Genomic DNA, 23865 nt, shown 5'->3' on the forward strand with positions numbered 1-23865 from the left:
CACAACGGGGTCATAGAGAGCCGGCTACTTGGCTGAAAACTTGGACGGGTCACTCGCCAGAGAACACGTTTAGAAGAACAATCAATGCTCTGTTCAAATATATAGTTGTGTTCAAACTCCTGCACTCCTGCAGGGAAACAGCATATAGCATAAAAGAGTTAATTTACTGTTTAATGTAATCATTTTGGCAGCTTCCAATGGTGGAGAATGAAGAATAGTTGTGTGTCTGTGTTTTGCATTCTAAAGAGTAGTCTAGTGCATTCCTGGGGCAGAAGGGGAGGGATCTGCTTTGACACTTTGGTCGTTATACCATCTGTTTGTACGTGTTTATGCTCCAGAATCTCCTGAAACTTTGGGATGGTGAAAACACAACACAACACGGCTTGTAGAGCTTAAAATACACCTTTTTTTTTTTGTGACATTTTCTTTGGAAATGGAAAGATCAAAAGTAAAAGCTGTTTTTGGTAAAAAGCACAGTTTAAGTTATATTTTCCATGTATTCATGCATTTTTATTGGTTTATAATACACAATAGAATAGTTTTATATGGACATACAGTACATCGTTTAACTGGCAAAATAGGTGATGCCAACTCTGACGCCATCTTGCAACACCAAACTGTTACACAACAAAAAAAACAAAACACATTTTGTAATCACAGTTGCTTGAAATCTGATTATTTTCAGGGATTTGATCATGAGCTGTTTTTTTTTATAATTTAGTCATGTTTTATTTTCCTTTCCCTTTTGCTTCTTATTTTATTCTGATTTATTTTTTATTTTTCATGAAAAATTGCTGTATTTCTGTGGCTATTGGAAAACAACAATTTAATAAAGTTTTACCTTACCTTACCTTCTTCTAGTTTTTTAAAACGGGTTCTTAAATGTCATGAACTGCTTCTTTCTATCACTTGCTCTTCTACATGTGCTCATGTTGAGTTCTATCTTAACAGCTAATTTTTCTCAGATTTGCTATCATAGATATTGCTGCTCTTGATAACCAAACCGATACTATTGAAAATTGCAAAAACAATGCATGTTTTTCTAAACTTAAAGTCAATACTTCAACCAGGTATCCTCTGGTTAAAAAAGCCCAATATGACATTTTCAAGCGCACGTTCAAACTTTCTGAGCGCTCACTTTGACAGTCGCTCACACGTGCGCTCACCACAGGAGTCTCTGCTCTGTACAGTTGGAGTCCAGATATTCACAAGACACAAATTGGAAGATACAAGTAAACCCTATAATTAGAATGCCTGTCTTCTAACACACCGCCATCTTATAGACAGCCACGAGAGTCGGTACCTGGGAAATATTTCCCATCGGATTAATTATCCTTCCACTGATCATCTGGATCGTTTGTTGTGAATGGTGTGAATGTGTCATCCTTGGATGGCTGGTATATCCCTGTCGTTTGTCACCATCAAGACGGTTTTCTTCAGCTGTAAAATGCTTTTCATTACAAGTTTTTCTCTTCGTAGTTGAGGATTTTTGTGTGAAATATAATGGTCAGGGCTTCTAGAATCTCTGCACTGGTGATCTGATGTGTTTTATTGTTTCTCCAGGGAACCTGGGCCGGGTTGACTACATCAGTGACTTTGAGTTTGACTTGTTCATCCGACCAGATACCTGCAATCCCCGCTTCAGAGTCTGGTTCAACTTCACTGTGGAGAATGTCAGAGAGACACAGGTCAGCACTTTTTCTCAAATATTTTCCCCCCCTATGATCGTAAAGAGTGCAGTTCAACACTACATGGATAATGATTCGGTTTTATGTGTTCCGTCTGTTTTCGGTGAGCTTACGCACTGAGACGATATATTTCAGACCTAAAAATGAAAGTGTTAAAGAGGTTTTATTAAGTAAAGTTTGGAGTATAGTCTTGGAAAAGAGATACATGAGAAATGGCAAATAAACAACTTGATTATTTCACCCACTGGTTGCCACCTGAATGTTATCCAATCAAAGCCTGTGTAGCCGTAGCAACGTGTATTTCGACATTAAATGACATTTAAAATGTGATGACTATTTACAGCCTTCAACTTATTTTATGTTCCAACCAAATAGGGTTGGAGAAATTGATTCAGCTTCCTCAGTGTGATAAGACCTCATGAAGAAATGCATGTTTTCAGTTCTCTGAATTATATTTGAAACTGTCTGGTTGATATTCATGTGTGTAATTCACTACAATGTATGTATTAATTTAAACTATTAAATAACCGTGTGCGATTAAAAAAAACCCTTCATCATGACTTAAACCACATAAGGTCAAGGCCTGCGTTTGAGAAAGTCTTGTTTTGTTATGCTGTGCCATTGATATTTTCAATAAGAAAAGGTCTGTTTCGTGATTAATTAATAATACTTAAATTAAGTAACTAAAAACTTCTCTTACATTCTATTTTCTTCAAAGTAGCCACTTTATTTTCGGATGAATGTTATGCAGACCTTTGGAATTCTTTTGATGACCTTCAAAAAGAAGTCACCTGAAATGGTTTTTAGTCCACAACTGTGTTTTTTCGGGGTAACTTAGTGGATTTCTTTGCCTTATTAATGCAGTTGGGAGCAGTAGTTGTGCAGGAATAAGGTTGATACAGCCCTATTGGACAAGCTTATAATTCATATTATGGAAAGAATCGGCATCATCAAGTAAATTTAATGAGTGGCCTTAATTATTTTAAAAATAATTAGGTCATTCAGTATGAAAAATGAATGAGTGGAAGCTGGTCCAGACTTTTGGCCTGTACTGTATTTATTTCGATTAACAAAAGCTACAGCCCAGAATATGTCCAACAATGTTAGAATATATATAATAAGGGAAGCAAGAATTTGGTTTCTAGACAGTGTTACTGTTGAAAAGTTTGCTGTACAATGAAGGGTACGAGCCACATATGGTGCTCGGCTTTGAACCGACAAATACGAGACTGCAAGTGTGAACATAATCTGTAAAATAAGAATCCACATCATACCGTCACCGCCGTCTTCTCTGGAGGGTCCAACGCAAGCCTATCTGAGGCTATTCGGCCTATCAGTCCATCTCCCCGCAGTGCTGTAGTCAGCACTAATCACATTTTATGGCTCCGAGATGAATGGGAGGCCTCGACTTGGAGCTGAATCGATCCCAAGGCCAGATAGACCAGAACCCGCAGCCTGCAGCTTCAGCCAACAGGATATTTGCTGTTGTGGCGAAATGACAGAAAGTGTGAGATAGAGCGTGCAGTTCAGTAGGACTTAATAAAAAACCATGATATTGTTAATTATTGCAGCTTGATATATGGTTGGACCAGCCGTTTGACTGAATGTTCTCATTACCTGCATGTTCTCCTTATATAATATTGTCTTATCTGTCCAGTTTCTCTAGTACGGATCTTATTGACTCTAGTCGATGAAAGACGACTCTTCTAACACTGCTCATCATCAATGCACGACCACGATAAATACCATTTCACACACGGATTCTTAACAAGCGAGAGTTCTAGCGACGGAATGCAAGTTGCTCAACGGAGGGAGTGTGCTATTGAGATATCAGCTGTTTTCAGGGGAGAACTGGGCTGTTGGAGTGTTTCATCCAGCTAAGCCTTGCTAACTCTCAGCCTGAGCCAGGGGAACGGTGAACAGTAAAAGCCTGTGATATTGGAAGTGAGATGGCTATTTTGAAGGAATGTAAGCTGGTGAAACAGATTTGGTCTGGCTCAATCAGCTTAGCAGCTTTGTGGAAATTGGCTTCGTCGTACCACCGGTTATGATAAATGACTGGATGGATGAATGTCTGTTTTCAAACGTCCTCTCTTTTGTCATCCAAATTACTCACCTTTAAAGTATTCTTCTCTTGAAATGGCTATTATTAAAAAAAAGAAAAGTGAATGGGCTATGTGAGCAGTTTTTTATTACAATGAATCACAACGTATTTTAGTCAGGATTTGTTGAAATGGCATTCAAAGAAATATAAACTACATTTCCGATTTTTGTGATCTTTATTTATTGAATTTAACTCTATTATTTTACTTTATTCTGATGATATAGTTTAATTAAAGTTTTGCTCACATGGCTTATTTCTATTAAGGATGAAGATTATTGGTGATATTTCTGATTCTTTTGTAAAACATTTTTTTTACAGATTATTATAAATAAAATGGACTCAAACCTGTTTTTTTTAGAATTAACAAATGTAATATTTTGAGGGGAAGAACTCTAATAAAACAAAAGGGATCAGGTTTACTGTATTGATTGATAATATACCTTTGATTTCATCTTAAATAATACAATTAAAACAAAAATCCCAATCCTTCTTTTATCCCAATGTTCCTTATTTATGATTTTCTTCTACTTTTCTGCTTTGAATTGGATTCGACCAACACATCAGATAATGTTTTGAATACATTGATTAAGAAAATATTAAATTGTTATTCTTATGTTAATACATTTAAAAAAAATCAGTGTTTTATTTATTATAATATTAGACCAATAAAAGGCCTTGACATGTTTCACAATATACAAATTCCTCTTGTGTTGCCAGCTTTTAATTCCAATTTATTTAACATGGTCTGTTTTGATGTTATCCAACTGTGCTGTGGATTGACACTCAAGTTGGTCTTGACAGACGTTGTGTTCTTCCGAGAGTGTATGTTTGTGCCAGACGTAATGTTTTTCACCCCTTTGAACTTCTGCATGTGTGTCACAGCTTCCAAACATATGTGGCTGTCCCAGTTTTTGAGTCCCGGTTCCTGATCTTTAATGACCAGGAGCCAGTGGATGAGTTGATATGACAGCTCATTGGCTAAGTTGATATGCCATTCCATTCTGCTGGAGGGCTGTGCTGGATGTCAGGCTCCGTGAAGGGTACGGCTGTGAGCTATTATCATAAGAGCCTTCAGGGAGCTGTTGAGGGAAGACAGGCACTAAAACCTTGCGTCGAGCACCTTCAACTCCTCCAACTGCTGCAGGGGTGATTTGTAAGCCTCACTTGTCCAGGGAAAGCACAGTGCAGGACAGTTACTCACCATAATCAGGAAAGAGGATGAACTGGAGCGGTATAGGCCATGTGTTGGCAGGAATCCCTGAAGAGCCATCATCATGTTAATGTTTGAGACAATGCTCACCTTTTTAAATTCATCCTCTGTAATGTTATGGCCATTCAGCAGCATTGCATAAACCCCCGGTATATACAGCCTTGAATAAATGATTCAACAAATGGGTTCCTTTAAATAACTGGATAATGTGTTACATGTTTCTCCACCTGAAAGTGCAAAAGTCACATCTTCGTCTTCTTAAATAATATATATATATATATATATATATATATATATATATATATTATATATTTATTAAGAAATGTAGAGAGAAAGAAAATAATTATGTTTAAATGAAAAAAAAAACCAACCCCGTCATACTGTAAACTGTGTTGGGTATGTTACTTTAAAATAATAACTAGGCCCTTGGGTTGTCTCTGGGTCAAGGTGACCCAAAAGCCCGAAAAGAAATGTGTTCATGGAATCCCTTGTGTTGTCTCTGGGTCAAGGTGACCCGAACGTCTGAAAACAAATGTGTTTGTGGTATCCCTTGTGTTGTCTCTGCCCCCCACCCCCCCAAAAAAGGTATCCCCTGAGTTGTCTAAATGAACAACAGAGACAACACAAGGGATACTACAAACACTTTTGTTTATGGGCTTTTGGGTCACCTTGACCCTGAGATAACGCAAGGGTTGATTACATTATTAGTTACTCATTACTTCCAAAGTAACTAGTTACTAGGGAAAGTAACTAATTATCAAGTTGGCAGTGTACAGGTCAGTGTAAGTTTGGATGCTGTGATTACTCAATTCAGATAAAAAGCCGGAACGATAAATTAAATAAACATCGTACATTTTGTGGCCATTTTATTTATCCCAGGAACATAAACACACACCAAAGTCCCCTTTTTTTATTTTACTATTGGTCACACAAACCGCGCTTTGTGACCCTGGTCTCGAAAAGCGCTATATAAATAAATATTACTTACTTACTTACAAACCTATTAAATAATAAACAATAAAATGAAACAACAGTGTGAAAATCTTAAACTATCAACGACCTTTAAAGAAGAATAACTAACAAAACACAACTCAAAGTGTGAAATAAAAGAAATAACAAAAATAAAACCAGTGCAGACAACAATGAAAAATTCACAAAACATAGTATTTCTGTCTCAGTGCCTGACCGACTGAAAATCCATGTGTTTTTAATTATTTATTTTTTAACAGTTTATTATTAAAGTGATAGTGTTCAGATATAGTGTTACGTGTTTAGTTTTAAAATGTCATACATTCCTGAACGCACCATGGCAATCCCATTGTCATTGAACGACAAGTACAAACTAGTGAGAAACTAACCTAGTCACTGTAACTCGTTACTTAATAACCTGATCATAAAATAGCTCTCGATCTGTTATTATTCACACCTTCTATCCGACTGTTTCTCTTACCGTTAACTGAGTCGTGTAGGTGTTCTGATCGCCCTCAGTGTTGACGGTTGGATACCAGCGCAGGAAAGTTCTCTGGCGAGCCATTAGTCGTTACGGTGTAACAGGGCTGCCATTATATGCACCACACAGCTGTTCAGTGGTGGAGCGTCACAGTGGGATCGCTTCCCACTCTTAAGGTCTGTGGGAAGCATCAATATCACAAAATGATATCGAACGTCTGATAAAAGATTCACCTCATGACTCATGGAATGACTCAAGAAGACGCCGGTGCAATTTGAAGTGATGGTTGAAAGTGGTAGTTTAAGGGAAACTTTGGAGATAATACATCAGACACTAATGATGGCTTGGCTTTCTTAAGTGACCTCACGCTCTTAAGTGAAGCAAACGCATCCTTCCCACTGTCAAGGCTGATGCTCCCCGGATCGCTCCGTAATGACACGAACAAAAGAATATGACAATAACTGCATTTAATGGATTTTCAAAATGTTCTCTGATAGCGAAATGAATGCTCCCTGGGTTATCTATGGTGACACCATGTTCCCAATCATAATTTATTTTTCTTTGCTCGGTTTAAGATAGTGACCGAGGGCTTAAAGACATGTCTTTCAATCAAAGATTACTTTTAGTAAGCGCTTCGTTTATCATGACTTAAACAGCTTAAGCTTGTAACAATGGTCTCAATTAAGGTATTCACTTGATGTTCTGCCTTTTATATTTATTTTGACACAGGTGCTGTTTTAACAGATGTTGAACCCATTTAATAGGAAATATAAAAGGGTTATATTATGGACGTGTGTGTTTAACTTTTATCATCAATTGGTTTCATATTTGGTCGTAAAACTTCAAAACTATTTATAAAAGGCGCGACCAAACTTTGTCCAAAAAGGTCCAGATTAGGTGCAAACAGATTATTACAGATTATTATAAACGATAAACAGGCACACAATTATTACGAAGCCTCTATATTCAATAGGCCTCTTAAAAAATTTAAATTAAATATGTGTAAATAGCAATAAGTAGAACAACCATTTTGGATATTCACCATTTTAGAAATGATCTGTAGTTTGTGGTCAACAGTGATGATGAGCCATAAAACAAACTTTCAAAAAGAGGAGAAGATAAACCTACACTAAGGCTATGATTTTGGAATTTTTATTATTGACTGTAAAATGTATCTTTTGGGCTAAACAGAGCTAGTCTTCTAACACGTGAACCAAGGCAATTCTGATGTACATTGTCTTGTTTCAGTTCCGTGTTCCAATCCTGTCTGAGGACACAGAAGTGGGGGTTCGCTGTTATATCTCCAGCTCAGCTCCACAACCTGCTTCACAAGTTTTATTACACTTTAGGTCAGAGGTGGCGTTTGGAGTTCAGTTCCTGGCACGGAGACATCTCTACTCCCCAAATCTCTTTCTCACACATGAAGCAGACAAACAATATCAGCATTAATACAAGTACAATACTGTCATATGTGGTTAAGTACATTTTATAAATATACTTTAATTCAACATTTTTCCCACAATAAATAATACTATTTATGATTTATTTAAATGTCATTTTTTTGGGGGGCTTTTAATTTACATTTTATGTTTAACATGCAAGATCCTGGCGATGACTGAGGACGAGAGGATACAGTCGATTGCAGATGCTTTTAAAGCTGATCCTTGGACAAATTTAGGATTTAAAAAATATGGATAGTATAGAGCCAACTTCTGCTGCTTTTGACCCTTGGTCAAGTTGACCCAGAGGCCTGAAAACAAATGTGTTTGAGGTATCCCTTATGCCATCGGGGCAATCGGGTTACCTTGACCCTGAGATAACACAAGCTGATGTTTGGACATATTTTTTACTATACATGGTCTCGATCGTATTGTGAGATTAGTGAATCGCTACGGCGCTATTCGAGAAGAAAATTACAAAACTCACATATAGGTGTTTCTCTTTATAATCATGTTGTTTTAGGTCATTTTACAATTTATTAGAGATGTTAATCCAGGACTCAATGATAGTTGAGGAGAGAGCATGGCTGAGGTGTCACGGAAGGAAGTGTGGCTCAGCCGGGGCCTGGTGAAGCTCCGGTTCATCTGCATGAAATGACGCGTCTGGTGTCAGGACATGGATCATCCTTTTACATCGAGTAATGAATACAGATTGCACACCGGATAGAGGGCCCCTGCAATCTGCTGCACCACAAATGAAACAACTGCCGTTCTAATCAAATAGTCTTTTCATGCCAGCACAGCCCTCAACTTGGGCAAATTCAATTCCAGACTCGCAGATTTGTGGGTTGGGGGCTGCAGAGATGCAGGAGGCAAGGGAGAGTTATAAATGTTGTAATTAGAGCATTGTTTAATGTGTGTGTGGAAGTGTGTGTGTGTGTGCATGTTTACACTGGGGTGGCGTGCCTCCCTGGCATCATGTTGTCGTTAACCACTTGGTTATTTTAGATAGCGGTCGGAAGAATGGCTCTAATCACAGCAAACGCTCTTACACAAACACGTGCGCTCGCACAAACACACACATCGCTAATTATGCCAACTAGTGGCTTGGGAGAACATGTTCTCTGTATTCTGTATTTAGGGGAATGCGAGGCACTTTGCGGGAGCACCGCGGTGTCTCTTTGATGCTGCTTTTGTTTTTTTTTTTGTTTGCATGGTTTAATAATTTAATCACGCCAAACGTCCTCCTTACTGTCTGTCGGTGAAGGGTAATTACTCCGCAGATTGTTCTCCTGGTGCTGGAGAAGAGAGGGAAGATTCATATCCGTTGGGATGAAGGTGTGGAGGAGCTGATGGCTGTAATTTAGCAGAGCGCTGATTGGCTAACGTGTGCGGCGACGGCTGTTCGACTGCTCTGACGGGCTAACGTGGGCCATGTGATCGACGCCTGCATGAGTCACTGCAGAGAATATGTGGATCTACTCTGAGTCTCTGCCAATGCCAGAGCTATTTACCTACAAGTGTTTGTATTTGGTTATTTTTTAGGCCTGCCAACGAGTTTCCAAGATACAAACATTTGTGAACAAGTATATGGAGTGTGATAAAAAAGATGAGGATGATGAGGTGTTAAACATCTTAAGACACTTTTATTCATTCAGGCTTTTCCTTGATTTTCTGAGACTCCTGTGTTTGTCTCAGTGTTATCTTGACCTTTTAAACACAAACACATTTGTTTTCCAGACTTCGGGTCAGCTTGACCCTTTGATAACACGAGTATTAAAAGTATAACATAAATTCTGTTAGTTATTTACTCAAAAGAGGGTTAAATATATTGAGTATTATTTTGATTGTTTAAGCGCTTTGTGACCCTGGTCTAGAAAATATTACTTACTTACTTACTTACTTAATATAATGTATTTTTCCCAACAGATACAAAAGCTTAGGAGATGTACTACTTTATTCAACTACAGTGTTTTGTTAGGTTTTCTTTTCATTTGGCTTCATTTTCATTAGTATTTCCTTGATTTTAAATAAATAAATACATATTTTTTCATATGTTTGAAAAGTATTATTATATTTTTTTCATCCGTTCGTAAATGACAGTAGGACTTTAAAAAAGAGAGACTATGGCGCTGCAGTGGGACCACAACACTGCTACTTTTGATAAATAAATATGATTACCATAATCACTTCTGACAGATTATGTAAGAAAAAAAAAGATTCAACATACAAACTTTTACAGAGTACAAACACTGTTCAGTAAATCTAATGGCAGCTATACAACAATGCACTATATTGTGATATATTGTGATGTATTTCATACTGTAGTAACAAGGATATATTTGTAGTATTGTCGAGTACTTGACTCTGATGTTTGCAGAATTTACAGACCACATGACTCTTGATGAAGTCGTAACTGCTTTCATTTGTTATGAAACCAAAACATTTTCAGACATCACCTATAAACCTTGTGTTTTCTCTGGGTCAACCCGGGTTGACCCGACAGTGCCAGAAAACAAACGTGTCTGAGGTGAGGGATACCTCGAACACATGAATGTATTTTCTCGTCCTCAGTCTTTGCTGAGATTTCGCGAGATTTCACTGTTCACTGTATTTAATGCTACATTCCTTGCCTCAGAATAATCATTTTTCTTTTGTCTGTGTGTTTCATAATTTACTGGTTGAATGCTGTCAGCCGTGTGTGTGTGTGTGTGTGTGTATGTGTGTGTGTGTGTGTGTGTGTCTGTGCTGCGGTTGCTGGTGCCTGCAGGTATAGTTTCAAAAAAAACAAACCGTCGATAAAAACAAAGTGATCATTCAGGTTGGTGGCTCACACTCACTCACACACACACACACACACACATGTGTGTACAAGTTTACCTCTGTGTGTATTCAGCCTCAGGGTCGTCCAGCTTCCTGTGTGATGGTCACATCTGTTATCAGTGTATCGTGTCATGCCGCGTTGAAAGCTGCCAGTTTACATGTACACGCGCTCGTACACACTGGGAAGAGATGGACGACACCTGTCTGAACTGGTGCTACTATGGAGCAGACCGTTGGAGACTCCATCTTCTGCATTGTACTTTTATGTGAGCTATATATATATATATATATATATAAAATCAAAAGTAACATATATATATATATATATATACATATATATATATATATATGATGTTACTTTTGATTCGTTATATTCTTTATTAACTTTATATTCTTTTTTTTTTCAATGTTTTCTATCAGATATAGCATCAACAAGTCACCATCCACATTCCATCTTTATGCCCTTTTTTTTTACGCATTCATAAATCTGAAAAGGTTTTTCTTCCTCTTCATTTACCTGCTTCAAGAAGTATCCTAGACATCTGGCTTTCTTTGTCTCCAAACTTCTTTTTTATGAGCTGTCCCTCTGATATACTCATTTCTGATCTTGTCCATTCCAGTCACTCGCAACGAGAACCTGAGCATCTTAAACTCTGACACTTCTGACTCCACTTCTTGTCTTTGTGTCAGCGCTCCTGTCTCTAAACCATACATCATGGCAGGTGTTATCGACCTTAAGGGATTCATGAGGAGCTCAGTCATCTGTCAGATTAGAGACCCCGTTTCCTCCTAGAAACAGCTGATTTAATGTGTTTTTTTTAGAGATATTCCAAGGCTGTCTACTGGTCACCTTCCTTTGGGGGTTTTTACTGATGTGCTCTGGTCAATAAAACCATAATGGATTCCATCTCTTGCTGAAGGTTTGTGAATCCATGCTTAAAGTAAACACGCGTGACCCGGATGATTGGAAAAAAGTGATCTGCTTTAAAAAAAATATTTTTGCATTTATTGTGAAACAAACTATCATCCAGCCACAAATCACTGCTTTCATTAGACTGTACAGCCACACTTGTCACTTTCAAGTAAATGATGGGCAACAAAAAAATAGATTCCTTTCCACATCTACCTCCACTTTTGAAGCTCCATTGATTTTTGTGCGTTTGAGGCCAAACAGATGTTGGTTGTCTCTCTTAAGTTGAAATGTAGCCTCTCTTGGGATGCAGCAGACCTGTGGTTTTTCGACGTGCTCGTAAAGAAACCCCCTCTAGATATAGGTGAAACAGATGAATACGGGCAAAACGGAGATGGCTCATCACTCCCTAATGGTCGTAAACAAGGTTGTCTGTCTTGACGAATTGTTTGATGTCTGGAAGGATTAACCGCAGCGCGACACTCATTGACACGAGTCAGCAATTACACTCAAATCACAGGGATTTTTTGAATTTGAATAAAAATCATCTAGTCGTGAGTCTAAGCTCATATGTTTTGATTGCTTAAAAGTCAACTAATGTGTTGATTTAAGTGTGTCTTAAGTTGATCTTGGACTCTATTGTATAATCAGTATGTGTGTCATAACCACGCCCACTCTGCCGTGATTGGTCAAGCATCAAGGTTTGTCACTGTGCTTCATCAATCCCAAAGGATTCGTTGTATAAACAAAGCATGGTGTGATTACAGCTGGCTGGAGGAGGAGTGAAGCCATTATTACGTCATAATGGACGCCGCTCTCGTAACCTCTCGTTCGCCGAGATTTAAGACGGGGGAGAACTTTATAGAGTAATAAGTTCAAAACATGGTCATGATGAGAGACTTACTGCATCTTGGAGAGAAAGACTTGAACATTTGAAACATTTAATTCAGTTCTTTGTATCTAATGAAGTTGAAATATTGAACATTTCTATGACCTTAAACCTTTTTTTTGTAAAATGTAACAATCATGTAGTTCTGGCTTGACCTGAGGCTCTATGCCTTTCAAGCACTTCATCATGATACTCAGTATCTGATAAAATTGTAATTATTATTGATCATGGATTAAATTAACACATAACTCGGCTCCATCATTCTCAAAGCTTTATTTGGGAAAACGCTTCTCAATTATTAGAGACTCATTTGCGGTATGAAAGGCAGTGTTTGCGACGGATCGCCAGAGGGTTACATGGATTCCATCAAATCCAAAAACACGGAGACGCGTGTGCTATCATCGTCGGCCAACGTTCAACACTGACAGTGAATGTTTCGCCGTCGAATCTCGGGGAGAAAAACCCCCCCAAGAGAGAAGCTAGTCTCTCTGGCTACTGGACGTGGTGAGCGCACATCGCTGCTCTCCAATGAGAAGCCTGAAATGTTAAGGACCAAGAGGAGTGAGGAGAGAAAATGAAATGGGGGAAGACATGTATAATAAAGACAGAGAGGAGTTGAAGTTGGTGTATAATGAGCAGTTGGAGTGTGAGGATCGCTGAATTAATCAGACTGCTAGACCTCATAGAAAGTCGGCAGAAAGCTTTTTATGTGACAAATGTGTAATTAAGAATGATTTTATAGCGCCCCCTCCCCAATCCCAACCCCCTAGCCTACACACATACACCCCTGACGGAACTTAATATAGGTGCGATGTGTTTTTTTCATCTGGATGTATGTAGAGATATGAGGTAAGGTGGGATTGTTGACATACTTTTCTCCATATACATTCTTATACACCTGACCTATTGATCAAGGGATAACCTTCCTGGTATCAGTCGGCATCAGTCGTTATGCAATTCATCCTCTTGCTGTTAATTGATATAAATTGGTTAAACACAGGGAATATGAATGGGTCAACTCCGTAGGTCTTCAGTAGATGCTGCTTGTGCACTTGATACCGAGCTGTCCGTCATCAGCCCGGCTGAATTAACCCTCGGCCTCTGTGCCTGCAGGGCCCGGCGCTTCCATTTCTCTGCAACAAATACAGGTCTTGGCCCCGACAGCCTGGCAGCCAGCATAGTTAACGACTTATTTACTGTTTAATGGCTGGATACTTCACCACCGCAACAATTAATGAGAAAAAGCCACACTGCTAAACCATAGGGGAGCTGGCTGGTGGAGGTTATTTTCTCCCAACTTTATCTGTGCTCAACCTTCTGCTTCACGCAGATAAACTCCCAACACCTTGCTTTTAGACAGACAAGCTGACAGCAGCAAGGACAGCTACATTTACAAACTATGGCGGGGGGGTGAAAAAAAATGCTCACCTTGGGTTATTGTAATAGGCTTTTATTTATGTCTGGCGAGGCTTCGACGTATACAGACAATTTCACATTATCGTTGTACGACTAACACAATATTATTTTTACTGCAGCTGTCTTAACATATATCACACATGAAGAAATGAAAAACAAGCTTGTATTCTGCCCAAATGATTAGTTAACATGTAAATTAATAGATATTAGTTAATCTCAGTTTTACCTTTTAATTTCAGGTGATTCTAGGGGTGCACAAAAGTCACTATTATTTTTCATCACGAACCTGTTAAATAGCAACCATACTACTCAACAACACTGTTCTAAAACAACAACATTTAAGTGAAAATAAAATACAAATCTAAGTGTTAAATAAATAATTAACCTAAATAAGGAAGTGCAGAAAACGGTCAAACTTAAGCTCAGTTATCACTTTTATAGCAACAAGTTTTTCTTCCCACATTTTGTAAAATTCAATTGATAGAAAGCCCAATGTTTGCTCTGTGTACATTTGTCCAATGAGTGTTTTCATGTTATTAGTTATTAAATATGATCCTAACAACATTGAATGAATGATTTTGTGTGTCATGGAGGTGCAGAGAAAACAGACAGTCTTCCTTAATCACACATGCATTGTTGATATCTATCAAACTATCTAACTATCTAACTATCTATCTCTTTTATGGATTAAAATCTTATTAAACCAACATATCGGCATATATTTTTCATTTGACCCGCTGATCAGGATGTAGTCAACGCTCATAATGGTGTGGATAACTTGGCGGGTTGATCGAGCGGTGAAGCCGTGCCGGATTATTGTATGAAGTATTCTCAAATTATTATCTTTTTTTACTGGTCAATATGGGCAAGAACTGGCATCGATAAAATATATTGCGATATTTTTCACGGAACATTTCTCACAGTTTAAAGGGCAAATGAAGTCTAAAGTTTTTGATTAAAAAACGAGTTTTTTACTGTTTATTCTTTAAAAAAAACTCCATCTACGTTAGTGGAGGTGTGGAAACGTGTGTTGTATTTGAATCTTGGCTAAAATAACATTTATTTTTATGTTTACAAGAACATTTTTTAAATCAGAGGTGAAAGTATTGCAATGTTCTGACATATCCATCATTTTCTCATCTGAAAATGATTGAATAAAATTGAGTATTTCCACTTCTGGAGCAAAAAAAAAAAGAGAGAAAATACACATTCAACATTTCAGTTCCTTTTTACATCTTTAAATACTAATTGAAGCACAAAGAGCCCCTTCAAGAAGAAATAGCTACTATTCAATGACGTTTGTGTTTCTTCACAGATATGTGTTGGATTATGCATCTGAAGAGGTGATGAATGACCTTGAGAGGTTTAATTGTATTTATTTTTAAGCTCCAGTATTAAAAAAAAAAGGTTTTCATCTCCTTTCCATTCTTTGAGCTTTATCTTTTTTTTTTTGTTGCCCATTCTCTCTTGTTCTGGCCAGCTCTGTGTGGCTCTGTGAATACCATCGCTCAAGCATTGAGCTGTTGCAGTCACTTTGTGGCTGACCATGGTGCTGAAAGCCTGCTGCCGTCCAATTGCCAGAGTGTTCATTTCATGGTTCATATACCCTGTTCTTCATTTGTCAGTGTGCTGTTAGCCCTCACTGTTATTTCTTTAACCCCTTCCCTTACTGATAATAACAAATCAAATGCACATTTGTTTCTCTTTGCACTTATTACTTCTGCACGTCTCAAGGTTTCAATTAAGGCCGACCGCGTTTGACTGACGCCTCTCAGAAAGGTTGGGATAAATAAGATGGAGTTTAAGTAGCATGTTTTTGTAGCTGTGGGGATTTTTTTGTGGCAGCTCATGTTTTAGTACGTTCTTGCTCTTAATTTATTAAAATATGAATAGAATTATGAAGCTTCCATGAAAATATGTCGAGGAATATACTGCTGGTAAAAGACTGCTTTTACTTTGTAATGGTAATAGTTTGACATTAGTTTTAAAAGCCAGTGTAACGGGGCAGTCGGGTGTGCAAATGTGGATTAAATTCCTATTTGCAGTCCATCCATTTCTGTGCACGTTGCTGTTTTTTTATTTTTATTTTGAACATTTTTTATCAATAATTCAGCAACAATTATTCTCAATTTCGTATTTACCTGGTTTGTAATTGATACACACATTTTAAATTCAGGAATAATACTACAAATAGATGCTTATTGAAATAGTTAAACAGTTGAACCAGTGTGAATGAGGGGAATTTAGAAGAAATAATTAAAGTATTGTGACTAAAACTGGTCACATTCATAGTAAAGTTTTTTAAGTTTACTATAGTAACATTTATTATTGCATCTTTACTAATGTAGTAAACCTATTAAGGAGGATATTTTTCCATCAATCAACAATCAATTCCCAACAGTGTCAACAAAGTGTCTTAAAATAAACGGTTTCTTGATCAAGTTTGGGAAATCCTTTGGGATCAATAATTTTCTGTTTGTGTTTGTTCCACAGCGTGGCGACTAGGAAGAGATGTTGGTATCCATTCACCTAAACATTGGTTTCATCTTTAATGCCAGTTCATTCTTTTTCATTCTCCATTTCAATCCATTCCATGTCCTTCGTTTAAAAGACTGTCTATTTCGATTCCAAATTGTCCTTCATGCCAAGCTGAATTTGTGAACGCTGCTATGCGAGGCGCTAAGTAAATGTGTTTTTCAATCTATCTGCTCCCAAACAATCCTGTTCTCATCCTTCTCCCCCTGCTCCTGGACTCCTTCCAGTCCCTTGTGCTTTCGGACAATCTCAGTGTCGTCTCATCTCTTGCCCGCCTGCCTGGGTACCTTCCTGGCTGCCCAATATGCCTGCCATTTTTCTTCCCGGGTCAATAAATAACCTGCTACCTCTCTGGCCCTCGGCTACACTGAGGCGGATTTGTTAAAATATCAAATACAAGGTAGAAGGAGTTGATACAGTCACATTGGATTAAGGACAACAAGCTAAGAAGTGAAAATGCTGAAAGTGTTGTGAGAAGTTGAACTCAAAGGCAAGCAGGGTCTTCTTTTTTCCAACAGCCCAGAACTTACTACACTTTCACACCTCGATGAAAACAACAATAACTAGTTGTTTGAGTTAGCTATAGTGACACTTAACAATGTAATTAAAACTACTGCTATATCATTTAACTTTGACTTATTGAATTATACAAAACTGCGAGAGAATTCTGATCCACTCTAGTAGGAGAACTTACGTTTCCACAATCCTTAAAACTCTGCATTGGCTCCTTTCAGGATCAATTTTAAAAACTTACTTTCAGATCTATTCTATTCAGTGATCTGATCCAGACTTACACCCCAGCTCAGGCTCTGAGGTCTGTGGATCAGAATCTTTTTTTGTTTTTAAAGGAACCTGGTATCTCTTGATTTTTTTAAATCTAGCTTGATGGTGAAGGTGAAACACTGTGATTATCATGGGCCACAATATTGACAAGTCAGTTTCATTTGAGCTGCTTCCAAGTGTGTCTAAACAAGAAGGATCTGTCTCGCCTGCAGTTAATACAAAACTCTCTAGTAGAAGAACTCACATTTCTCTGATCCTTAAAACTCTTCACTAGCTGCCAGTTTCTTTCAGGATCAATTTTAAAATTCTGGTTCTTACTTTCAGATCTATTTATGGTCAGACCTTACATCAGTGATCTGATCCAGCCTTACACCCCAGCCCGGGCTCTGAGGTCTGTGGATCAGAATCTACTGATGGTTCCTGAACACACTTCAGGACCAGAGGAGAGAAATCCTTCAGGATGTTTGAAGCTTTGGAACGATCTTCCTCTCTCTCTGTGTTTGATGATCTACTGACTCCTTCAAGAAACATCTTAAGACATTCTTATTTGTGCACTTTACAAATAGCTATTACTTACCTACCAAAAATCACTTTACATGCTCATGAGAAATAACAAACATTATTTTTAAAATTCATATAGAAGTATGATGAGTGGGACGAAACATCTTTTTTTGCAATGTTAACAAATAAAATAAAAATAAAAATAAGGAGAAACATAGAAGCTATCCCACTTTAATATAAGAAGAAGATAAGTTTACCTTTTTAAAAGAGGCAAATGTGGTGGAAACAATAAAGAGAAGAACAGAGTTTGGCGAATAGACACATTTTTTGCAACCTAATTCATGCACTATATTTATGACTGCTTTAAAATGTCTTGTAATACCTTGAAACTTAATGGAGGTCAGAGAGTTCTGGGTATCTGGAAGTGTTCTGGGAAAGAAAACAGCATTAATGTGATAAACTGTTTATCCTCTTTGGTTCTACTTGGTTGCATAGAAGAGGCCCTGTTATTGGATAAGACATCCCTTGATGACCAGGTAAAAAGAAGAAGCAAAAGTTCCTCTCTAAAATATGCCATTATCCAGATGGCACCATTAGCAATTAAGCCAGAGCCGTTCTCCTCTTTTATAATTGACTCCATAGGCTATTAGGCAGGTTGGCACTGGACCTGGTCCACTGGTGCACACTCCAGATGTTCCATTATGGTGTGTGGTGTGCGCAATAAGTGAAGGGAGGGAAGAGAGTCTGGTTTTGTTTGGTGCTGATGGTGGGTCCAGAGCTGTCTGCAGATGGACCGAGTGCTGGGTGGGTGCTTGGAACAAGTCACATTCAGTTATATCAATGTCTCTATCACTCTGTCTGTTCTCAGTCTCTTTCTTTCTCCATCTCTCAATCTCTGTGTCTGTCTCTTCTTTTCTCTCCAGCCTGGGGGGGAAAGAAAGATTAAAGTGTTCTGTGTTTTTTTTTTTCCTTCTCCTGTGCTAGATCGCTGTCTCCTTGCTTTTTGTTTTCCCTTTTTTTTTTTTTTTAATCAAAGATTCAATTATCTCACTTCCTTTGTCTGTCATTTCAGTGCGTATACGCCGAGTGATGTTTGCAAGGCATTATTAAGAGCATTTGCCAAATCGAATTGCAAATAACATTGAACTGACTTGTTTGGATTAGATTTCACATGACTCACTTTCTATTTGCTCATGTGTCGTGCGGCGTATTGCAACACTGTGGCGTCATTATGGCGCCTTTAAATACAGTTTCGTGTGCGTTTCCATCTGCTTTAAGACTTGATTTCTCACCGCTCTCATATTTAAGAAGAATCAAACATTTAGGAAAGCTTTTGTCATGTTACAATGTTACTATCTTAAGTAACTTTTGACCACTCACTCAAACCAACCTTCCTCAAGGCTGCTTTGTTTAGTAACTTAGATGTTAACAACGATTATGGTCATCTGGACTTTGAAAGGTTTTGAAGGTTACGTTTATATGCAAATTGAAAAACACAACATCCAATTGAATAACAAAAAAAACCCTGTATAGTGATGTTATCGACTAAGAATTGGGACAGCTCTACCCCTTGCTCTACTCAATGCTACGTAGTATCAACATGTGTATTAAAACAAACATAAAACATATACAAATAGATTAGTTTGAACATAAATAATGTACACAGGCTTGCATGAATATTCTTAACCCATTGAATATTCTTTATTCATTTCATTGTCAGCTGTCATTTTAAGAAGCTCCTTGTCAGAGGTATGCGCTCTGTGACGTTCTCGGTGTTTTCCTGCCGCCGTTGGTCCGTTTTGCTGTGATATTGAAACAACCACTTTGATTTATTTTTAATCTGTGTCGCTCTCCGCAAACAATGACATATCCATTATGCAAACATGAGCTTGAGTAAATCAACAAAGATGTCTTGATTACTTCTGTCAGTGCAATTGTTTTCAACGCCGGGTCTTTCGCTTTTAAATCGTTCATTTAAAAAGTAAAAAGAAGGTGACACTTAAATTAAGTATCATGATACTATCAATGTTTTTCACTTGTAAAAATAGTCTTATTTCCAGAACTAGCTGTAGCTGGCATGAAACAACCTTCCAAAGTGTTTGTATTACATTACTGAATAGACTTTCAGTAATCCTTTTAAAGCTAAAAAAGGAGCTAAAAGGGCATTAATTATTCATCTCCCAATGGCTGGTGGTAAAGAGGAGAGGCGCTCTAGGGTTTCCATCAGCTATTAGTAAACAAATCAATGCCGCAGGCTGAGATCCTTGTCGGTACAGAGCCTTCTGCCCTTTACCGTGACTTTCAGGTGGAATCCAGAAACGAACTTAGAACCTGCGGTTTGTGACAAAAACAAGAGTTTCATTTTGCCAAAAAGAGCTTGTACGGCGACGCTTAATAAAGCCGTGCCGCTCAGTCACAATGACATTCAGAATGTAACGTGACATTAATCAAATCTGTTGGAACACGTGTAGTTTGCTTTCATATCCCAACTGAGCGGGAGAGAAGCGTTTGCCTCGGTTAAACTCGCCTCCTTGATTTGGTCATGTACCCCCATCGATATTTGATGCAATCAAACGGCACACTTTGAAACCACATAATCCAATTCCTTCGCAAGATGGCTTGTAATTCAGTATTACTGTAATTATGAACTGCATTTTCAACCGTCCGTCTGGGGATTGAATCAGTCGGAGGAAGGAGAATATATGATTGGGAAAACGGGAGGTCATCAATACTTGGCTGCTTGTCATCTCTTGGTTGACCTGAATCCTGCCTGAATGGGCTTTCTTTGGGGGATTCCGCCTAATTCAATCTGCCGGAGCTAACACACTCCCTGTCCCCTCCGACTGGTTGACAACTGCTCCGTCTTGATTTAGACTGGAGCCCGGGCCCCCTGCTGGGAGACGCACAATTCTGGGGAAAAATGAAGCGGCTTGATTTGAGCCTTCATATTGTGCCGAACACATGTCAGCGCGAGCTACCTACTGCACGCCTCCAACCGCACATGCTAATGGAGCTGAAACATCACACGCACTTCTGCGCCGCATTCGCCGATTGAAGTCGTTTTTTTTTTTACAAGCCTTTTGCATTTGCATTGACAGTTTTACACAGATCCTCTTCCTCACAGGCGCCCACCTTTTAGAAGACGAGATGCTAAACTGGAGACATGCTTATAATTAGTTCACCAAAGTTTGATAGAAGATACCAGAAGGCAGGGTGGGCAAGGATGCGGAGTCTGCTTCACTGACAAGAGACGTAACTTGAAAAGGTTTTACTCCATTTTTCTGTGCCAATAAGAAATGGAATAATTAACAAAACTGCTGGTTACTGTGTGTTGTTTTTATCTTAAGCTTTGTTAATGAGGATTTTGAATTTGGTTAATACTTAAATACTTTTCTTTATGTCTATATAATATATTATATAACATGTTTATTGTTATGCATTTTGTTTTTATTTGTATTGTAATATTAATATGTTATATTATTTTCTCTTTTCATCTTTTCTCTTGTTTGTTTGTAGTTGCTCTTTAACTTCCTAAAAATACAATTTCTATGATTTTATTATTATCTTTTTTTCTGGGCCCGCCTTAAAATAAGCTGCACTATTTTAATATTAAATACATTTTTTTCTTTTTTTAAATATAGGCCTAGTTGTAACATGATATATTTTTAAAATTGTATTTTTTTTTCAATGACTGTGTAACACGGTACACCCACCATTAGAGTTTATTTATTTTTATTTTTAAAATTTTATTTTAAAAAACAAGGCGGGGAAAATGTTCCTTTTTACAGGCAGAAACCTTGCCATTTGCCACTTGCATATAATCACATAAAAAACTTGTCATCTGTTGTTTGCGTTGAGTTATTTTTTTACGCTGCCGTCTCCAATGTCTGACTTTGGATTGATGCCAAGATAACGTGCAGCATCTTTATTTACTTCTTCTTTTTTTTTTTTTTAAACCAGATTGAACTGATTGTGTTTTCTATCATTGTGTGTGTGTTGAGTGTTAGAAATTGACTGATCGGAACATTATAAAACTATTGGAGAAAGTCTTGGAGAGTGAACAGCTCGAAATGTAGTTTCTAATGAACGTCTTCTAGTGAGTAGATTTTTTAAAACTTGGTTTGGTCAGCATCAAATTTACGGCTGTCGACCATCAAATGTTATATCTGTCAAACTGAACTTTCTAAAGATTACCGTAGTGTGTCTGTAACTGTTCATTTTATACAGGTGGCGCTCTAGCAGGAAGCACAAAAGTGAGACGGAAAAGAGTGCCTAGGAAGCCATTGTTAATATTCAAGGTGTTTTGAAATCAAGTGTATATTTGACTCTACAAGATTATTCACCTCCAGGAACTAGTTTTAATTTTAAAAGAGAGTGAAGTAAGAGTCATTTAGACACTTATCAAGCTGCATATTGGAACCCAAACGAAACAATGGGTGTTCGAATCTATTCAAAGACTTTTTCTTGGTCTTGGTTTTGTGTGGTTCAATTGACTGCCTGACATTCCAATAGGTTCCAGCGTGCCCCCTGTGATAAGAACCTGATAACAAGCCCAACGATCTTCTCCAAGAACAGTCAATAGTTTCTGACCATTATTTTGTCACTTAAGAGATAAGATTAAAAAAAAAAAACCCCGGCCTGCATGTTTTCGAGTGAGGGGTAGAGCATCTCAAGGAATCCAGAAGTCCCCAATGTCATAGAAAATCAATACGTCTGGACCCTTCGCTAAAAAAAACTCCTTTCCCTTCTGACGCGATTGTGATTAAAGTTGTGTTTCTGTTTGCTTTTTGTGTGGATAAATCTGACGCTTTTTATTTTTGCGCTTTGCCGACAGTATTGTATAGTTTGACAAAGACCGATTGGACGGCGCACGTCTTGTCGAGGGCGAGGGGAGCCAGTAAAAGGTGCACAAACCTGTGAAGGGCTGTCTTGTTTAACCGCAGCAGAGGGGGAAGCCCCTAGAGTCGTCTGGAGAATGGACGGGGAAACAAAATGTCCCTTCCTGTCGTGTTACTGATACGGTGGGACGGGAGAGGCTGAAGGGTTATTATTGCAGGGTTTTAAGCGACCTTCACGCAATGATTAGACGTTATAGTGATGCCTATTGTCCTGCGCCACCTCGCTCACCCGCATTCTCTGAGGATCAGCCCCGCGGCTTTTTGCAAATAGGAGATTTAGAGGCATCTAGTGGTGAACGGACAGACTTATTCGACGAGCCTCCGTCGCATTCTAGGAGGAAAGCATAGGATTATATGGTGAAGAAACACACATTCGGTTAACTTATTATACAATTATTAACAGCGACTTTATATCACATTAATCCAGTGAAAACTGCATCTTGTTGCAGTTGTTCCTGTTTTGCAGTGGCAAGTACCTGATGATAGTTAACAAATTTCTAGAAATCGGGGGAAAAGAAGGACATTACATTTTATCTTTAATAATAAAGTTTTAATTGTGTCTATACCATGTTAATATTATCTTTTTTTTTAACCATAATTTACTTTCTCAGTAGTTTGTGTTTAAATGGGTTACTCTGAAATCTGCCTTGTGTCATTAATTGTGTTGTTTATTTTTTTTTTTCATGGACTTCTTTGATGTTTTGTAGGTATTTCTATTGACACATATCTTACTGCATTTTTGTGTCACTAAAAACTTTTTTAAAATGAGTTATTTGTTTGAAAATTAACTTGCGTGGGTTATAAAGACATTTTCCTGAAATATTCATAAGAATTACCATCTGAGTATTAACTAAATTTTCTACTGACACCTGCATTCCAATCAAGCGCACGTATTTTTACGGTATTTCAAATGCTAAAAACTGTATTATATTGCCATTGTAGAAAAAAATAGTTGCTTGGAGGAAGTCTGCTCTCTCTCTCTGCTTATTTGGTTATCAATGGTAACTTATTTTTTTTAGCATTACTAAATCAAGATTCAAATGGCACAACCTTTACCAATAAATCAGTAAAAAATGGAGCAATTTCTTGTTTGTTTTAATTTTTCTCTTACTGAAAATTTGTACATCTTAAACTATTTTTAATTTTGTACCAAAACAACTGTCTTTTTTATATGTGACAACACAGAAAAATGCATTTCTAAATAATTTGTGCTGCAGAA

The 23865-nt window shown here is 37.8% G+C and overlaps 1 protein-coding gene across 1 annotated transcript in view; it reads left to right on the forward strand.

Annotated features, from left to right (window-relative positions):
* Nucleotides 1-23865, forward strand: part of agbl4 (AGBL carboxypeptidase 4) — a 306192-nt gene that overhangs the window by 14145 nt on the left and 268182 nt on the right. Inside the window, exon 3 of the mRNA XM_087782661.1 lies at nt 1564-1688. Within this exon, the coding sequence (XP_087638787.1) occupies nt 1564-1688 (125 nt within the window). The remainder of the gene's footprint in view (nt 1-1563; nt 1689-23865) is intronic.

This window comes from Callionymus lyra, chromosome 2 (genome assembly GCF_982586985.1).
Source record: "Callionymus lyra chromosome 2, fCalLyr1.hap1.1, whole genome shotgun sequence".
In the NCBI taxonomy this organism is placed as follows: domain Eukaryota; kingdom Metazoa; phylum Chordata; class Actinopteri; order Syngnathiformes; family Callionymidae; genus Callionymus; species Callionymus lyra.